Source organism: Brachyistius frenatus, unplaced genomic scaffold, assembly GCF_029030835.1.
Source record: "Brachyistius frenatus isolate BFR_SWC_R1_liver_20210118 unplaced genomic scaffold, ASM2903083v1 Contig_277, whole genome shotgun sequence".
Classification (NCBI taxonomy): Eukaryota; Metazoa; Chordata; class Actinopteri; family Embiotocidae; genus Brachyistius; species Brachyistius frenatus.
The window spans coordinates 445,825-451,824 of NW_027210876.1; the positions used below are offsets into that span (position 1 = coordinate 445,825).

The following is a 6,000-nucleotide window of genomic DNA, read 5'->3' on the forward strand; positions in this document are numbered from 1 at the left end:
GCTGGCGTCTTCAGTTTAAAGGATGTATTTTATCTGTACAATGTCTCCCTGCCAGACCAAACGTTCTCGGAGCATCGTGAAGATCAAAAGGTACTTTTCCGCTTTCATCACTGCATAACAGCACAAAACTGTGTGTATCATTTCATTACAGAGCAGTGGTCCGAGTACGGCGGTGAAATGTGTATTTGGAGCTTTCAAACCTGATCATTATGGCACATCCTTTCATGTGCTCCACCATTCAAACGGCATTATTTGAAATTTGTCATTTTCCACTGAATAAACATGACTCGGCAGTTTGGACTCGCGCAAACCGAAGCTTGTTTTTGTATTCATAATGAAGGTGCCACGGAGGCTACCATTTGGCCTATTAATGAGCCGGTCAAAGTTATTAAAAGTAATTTCATCATCCGTAATGAAAAATGAACGACTTGTGTTTGATATTGTTGGCAAAGCTAACAAGGAGAAGTTTTTGCTTTGATCAGGAGAATATCTGAAGCCTGTAGGAGAATTTAATCAGCAAAACAAGCTTTTGGCTTCAGAATATCTGCATTGGTAAAAAAAAAAAGAAGGTTGATTAGGTTAAAGAGGGGGGGGCGGGACGGGAGGGGGGCAGAGAAGCAGTAAAACGAACCTCGACCCAAAGAGATCATTAAGTTAATGGATTGCTGGTGGCTTAAGGAGCATTACATCGCCGGGTATCTGAGACTTCCAAGAGATCGGCGGACGGGGCGAGGCCCGAGGAGCGACGACGCTGAGGGCTCAGAAGTGACGAAGGGCATTAGCAGCCCTGCATCCTTCCAGTCTGCAGCTGGTATTAGCAGGCACCGAGCGCCCTGTCAACACGTATTACCGCGCACACAAATCATCTGAGCGGCGTCAACTCTCCGCCTGCGCTGCAAGACCAGAAAACCGAGAGGTGGTAAAAAAAAGTGAAAGGAAGAGGACAGAGAACAGAACGAGGTAAAAAAAAAATAAAAAAAATAAAAAAAAAGGTCTGCTCCTCGTGTGATAAGAAACATGAGGGGAAAAAGTCCTGAGTGTATGATTATAAAAAATAACCACGAGAGATGCTGAAAGGTTACAGTGCTGAATACACTGCACAGACACCTGTTTTATAAATTTAAAAAAAAAAAAAAAAATCAGGTTGAAACCAGTTAGAAGAAACTATTATCTGGTGTATAGTCTCTCTCTAATCCTTCTGAGAGCTTCAACACCTGACCGACTGTGACACACAAAACCTGAAATAGGTGGTGGCTATCCACGGAGCTTGTCAACTCTGAACCCCCACCGTCGCTGGCTTTACGCAAAAAGGCCAAACCGGCATCATGGGAAAGACAGGAAGATCAACGTCAGCCGGGGGGTGTTTGTTCAAGCCGTTTCGTACAGATCTTTGGCCTTACGTTTGCTTATCCGGTGACAAGAGCCGGGATTTGTCTGCAGCGAGCGGAGTATATACGCACAGAGCCGGCTTGAGGGCTGAGGAGCATCATTACGGACTAAACACAACTAAAACAAAACACAGGCTGTCTGGTGCCCCGCAGTCTACCCGACCGAGGCTCTGGAACGACTGAGAGAGGGGTGGGGTGGGGTGGAGGGGTTGGGGGGAAGGGTTGGTCTTAGTCAGTAGGAGAGAGAAGCTCCAGAAACTGCACTGAAGATGAGTTTACAGGACTTTGGATGTAAATTCGTTTTCACAACGGAAACTTTACAGCATTATACAGACGTACCCAACAATTCAGCCATTACCACGGAAGATAGGAGGGAGAAAAAACGTCAGACAGAGAAGGAACAACTGCCTTTTAACAGGAAGAAACCTCCGACAGAACTCGGGCTCAGTGGCGGAGGTGAGGAGGGAGAGCAGAGAGAGAAAAGAACAGCATCGAGATCCAGAGACATGCCGTTAAGATTTTAGTGGCTGTCTAAAGTCTTTAAAAATACAACAACATCTGCTTGAAACGTATAAAATAATGCATGATATAGAGTCGATGTTATGGTTGGTCCAAACTCTGCAAAATACTCTTTTCCCCTCTAAATTTAAATAAACTCGAAGGGTTCATGAGTTGAAGGGATTCATTCGGATTATCAGTCAGTGAAAATGTCCATAACGTGTTGATGTCTGAATATTGAAGCGATGATTTAAAAAGTAAAAGAATAGAAGTAATAATGGGAACATTTTAGGTGTCAAATTGATCATGTAGAGAGGATATATTGTTCAATTTCGTATTGGAATATTATTATCGATGCTGTAAATCATTAAAATAATGTTGGGACTCGTCCAACTACATCTTCTCATTAAACTTTTTGCAATCAAATATGGAGAACATTTAAACAAGTACTGCACAGAAAAACACAATTTTGACATACTTGTACTTTCCATGGGTACTTTTACTCCACTTCTCCCGACACTACAAAGAAGTTTAAACTAGCTCTACCGCCGCAACACTAAAATGACTTAATTCTTCTAATTTCTGCTGCTTAATCAGCACTTTTATTCTTAATTGATAAACTACACTTTGCTGATAGTTTAAGGTCTGAAATGCAGGACTTAATGGAAGTTAATGGAGTATTTCTATTCCGTGGTTTTACTACTTTAAGTTAAGAATCCAAAGAGAACAATACAGCATATTTTATGAGTTGGTATTTTGTCATTTCACCACTGAAGTATTAATCAAGTAGCATTAAAAGTAAAGGGCAAGTGAATCAAAGTTAGTCAGAAATGTTTCCTTATAATGCACGTTTTATCAATGACATCTCATCTCTGTTTTCTGATCACTCGTTATGATCTCTGATCAACTGGAGAAGAAAATCAAGACTTTTTTTTCTGGATTTTGGCTCTTTAATCTGTTACAAATCAAATCCAGGGGAGGCCGAACAGTCAGCTGGCATGAAGGAAGCCAAAGTTAGAGAATAAATCAATTTCATTTCTGCTCACTTTTAAAGGCATGTTTAGCATCCAGTTTCTCCTGTTGGGGAGTAGAAATCTGCTACTCAGCTCCCTGCTGGGCTGCAAATGGGGAGGAGGAGTTTTGTGTGTGTGTGTGTGTGTGTGTGTGTGTGTGTGTGTGTGTGTGTGTGTGTGTGTGTGTGTGTGTGTGTGTGTGTGTGTGTGTGTGTGTGTGTGTGTGGATGACAGTGAGACCTGTGAGCAGCTGCTGATTCCTTTATCAGCTCGTAATGTGTCTGATGTATGACTGACGACCTGACCACTGATAAGATTACTGTTACTGGTGTAACAGGAGAGAACTTTTCACTACAGGATGCGTTTTAAAACAAACAAACAAAAATTAAATCATCTTGGAATAAATAAGAAGAATTACCTGCAAGTTTATCACCACATACAGTATAAATTAAGACACGTTACGACATTAAATGCAAGAGAGTTAAGCCAGACCAGCACATGACTGTAAAAAGCAGGTGATGAGTAAAATTGGTGTCAGTGTGACATCTACACTGGCAGGTGACCTGAAAGGGATCCACAACACTCAGACTGGGTCACAAGAAGGAAAAAAGAAAGCACTTGAAATCATTTCAGTGTCGTTTTATTGTACGAATATAAAGAATAAATAGCACATTTCCTTAATTTACAGGATAAAACAAGTCACTGATACAGGGCTGTATCATTTATAATCCACGGTTTTTTTTTTTTTTTTTTTTTTTTTAACTCTTGAGGTCGATCTGCTTCATCCCCACGTGGGAAAAACAGCAAGTCCTTATGTGGCTCTATGCACCTTAATCTCCATAAATACAAAATATATAACCAATATTCTCCACAAATAAAAGTAGACTCTGGTTACAAATAATACTGACTTTGTACAGGGAGTTTATATATAGAACTGCATGGCACCGCATATACAGAAAAAAAAATACATTCCTACACTCGGTAGTGCATGTGAAAAAGAATCATAAAAATACTGAGCTTATAATTTATGTTTAAAAGTCTTTTTCTTTTCTTTCTTTTTTCTTTTTTTAACTTGAACAGGAGCATTTGCAGTCCGTGATGATGGGGTACTGCACCGGTATCCAGGCGCACTTCAGCCCCCCTTTCCTCTGCACGCATCTCCACCTCAGTACCGTCAGGTGGGTCGAGCTCGCGGGCTTACACACCATCCCCTCCGGAACCGAGCACGACCTTTTGCTGAGGCAGCTGCCCGCGCGCACGAACCGCGGCCAGAACCTGTTGCCCAGGTCGGTCCAGGTGTACACGACCGGACAGAAGGAGTAGGCCCACAGCCACTGCTGCAGCCGCCGCTTCAGTTTCTTACTGGGCTTGTGCTTCTTGCCGAACTGCACGTCGAAGTCCACCGCTCGGATCTCCTTGGGCAGCACTCCACCCGGCTTCTGGATTTCTAAGTCGTCGAGCTCGTCGTTCCCGGTGAATTTGTCCTCCACGGGCGGTAAAACGGACAGAAAGCGGCCGTCAAAGTCCCCCAGGACGCTCTTCAGCTCGGTCTCGTTAAGGTCCCGCTCCTTGGGGTCAAAGACAGGATCCGGGTCCTCTTTTAATTCCACCAGCGGCAGGCTGTCACTCGGGATGGGGCGGAGAAGGTAGTAGTGCTGACAAATCCCGCTGTCCACGAGCAGTCCGAGAGACAGCAGCAGCAGATACATGGCTACGCACTGCTGAGACTGATCCATGTCAAAACGGGGAGATCAGCACACGCGCACGGAGCTGCTAAGAAAGAAAGAAAAAAAAAAGGGCACTTTCTTGTGCGCAATTACGCGTGAGCCGTATCCAAACCTGCGTCTGAGTAGTCCCTTCAAAACTCAGATTCCCATGATGAAAATCCGCGAGAGGAATAAAAGGTTTGTCCGTGGCAGCATCAGTGGAAACTTTTTTGGATGATCAGCAGCGTGACAAAGATCAGATGTCTCCTCGGGCACCGCGCGTCTCGGCTCGGCATGATGCTCCACTTGTCTCCTGTGCAGAAAAGCGCTGAGAACCCGCGAGCCTCCGTTATATCCTGCACGCGGACCGTGATGTAATTCGTGTGCCCCCTCTTTGAATGTGGGTTTGTTGTCTAGGAGGACATCCCCAATACCTCCTTCTTCCACCACACCGGAGGAGGGGGTGGCTGGAGGGGTGGGGGGGGCGTGGGGGACGCAGGGAGAGGAGACGCCCCCTGTCGGTTTTCCAGACTTCCTTAAAAATCAGTCTTTCATTCTTCAGGGGGTGTTTGGTCATCTGCGTGGTGAATCTCCAAGGAACACAAACTTCTTGCCAACAAACCCTATCTTTAAACAATATCTGTATATTTAGTCATGTACAATTTGAAGGCACTGAGGTTGTTTTCATTTTAATATCCCATTCTTCACTTCATAAAGCTGACAAGCTGTGGTTCATTCTCTCAAACAGCTCCAGCATCCTCCAGTAGTCATGTTACCTTCTACTTCAACTTAAAAAGCAGCATTTTATTGGCGGACTCTTGCTTGTATTTGAGTATTTTCATTTCATTTTTCTTTAGATAATAAAAAAAAAAAGTTTATATTTGCCTGAACATTTCTTAATATTAAACTGGACATGAACAAAATCTCATACTCCTGTAGATCATCAAACCGATACGCAAACAATATTTGTTTATTCCGGGGATAAAGTTTGAGTTCTGTGTTGAAATTAACTTTATTTTAAAAATGAAGCATAAACTGTCCAAAATATGTATTAAGTGTTTATCTACTTTACTCCGAAAATCTTTTGTTTTTGCCTCCACAGCAACTCGCGTCTGTGGACAGTCAGGAAAAACAAAAACAACAAAAAACAACAACTTTGATTTCTTTGAAATAGAAATCATCTAAGTGGCGATCCCAAAAAAAGGTAATTTTGTGGAAATGCATATTAATGATGCACAAAACACGATGTCAGATGCAGGCGTCTAGAAATTATGGGTTTCAAACTGTCCGTGTAAACATCATAAAGCTTTGATACACAGAATAAGAGACAACAAATATGTACTGTGTGCTATTTTTCTGACAGTACAGCTATAAAAGGAGACAAACGGAATCACA

At 42.9% G+C, this 6,000-nt stretch overlaps 1 protein-coding gene across 1 annotated transcript; it reads right to left on the reverse strand.

Moving 5' to 3' along the window:
- Nucleotides 1-3,830: 3,830 nt before the first annotated feature.
- On the reverse strand, nucleotides 3,831-4,635 carry LOC138634758 (noggin-like). The gene has a single exon (XM_069721881.1). The coding sequence runs from the start codon at nucleotides 4,633-4,635 to the stop codon at nucleotides 3,967-3,969; it is 669 nt and encodes a 222-aa protein (XP_069577982.1). The 3' UTR covers nucleotides 3,831-3,966.
- Nucleotides 4,636-6,000: the final 1,365 nt, after the last annotated feature.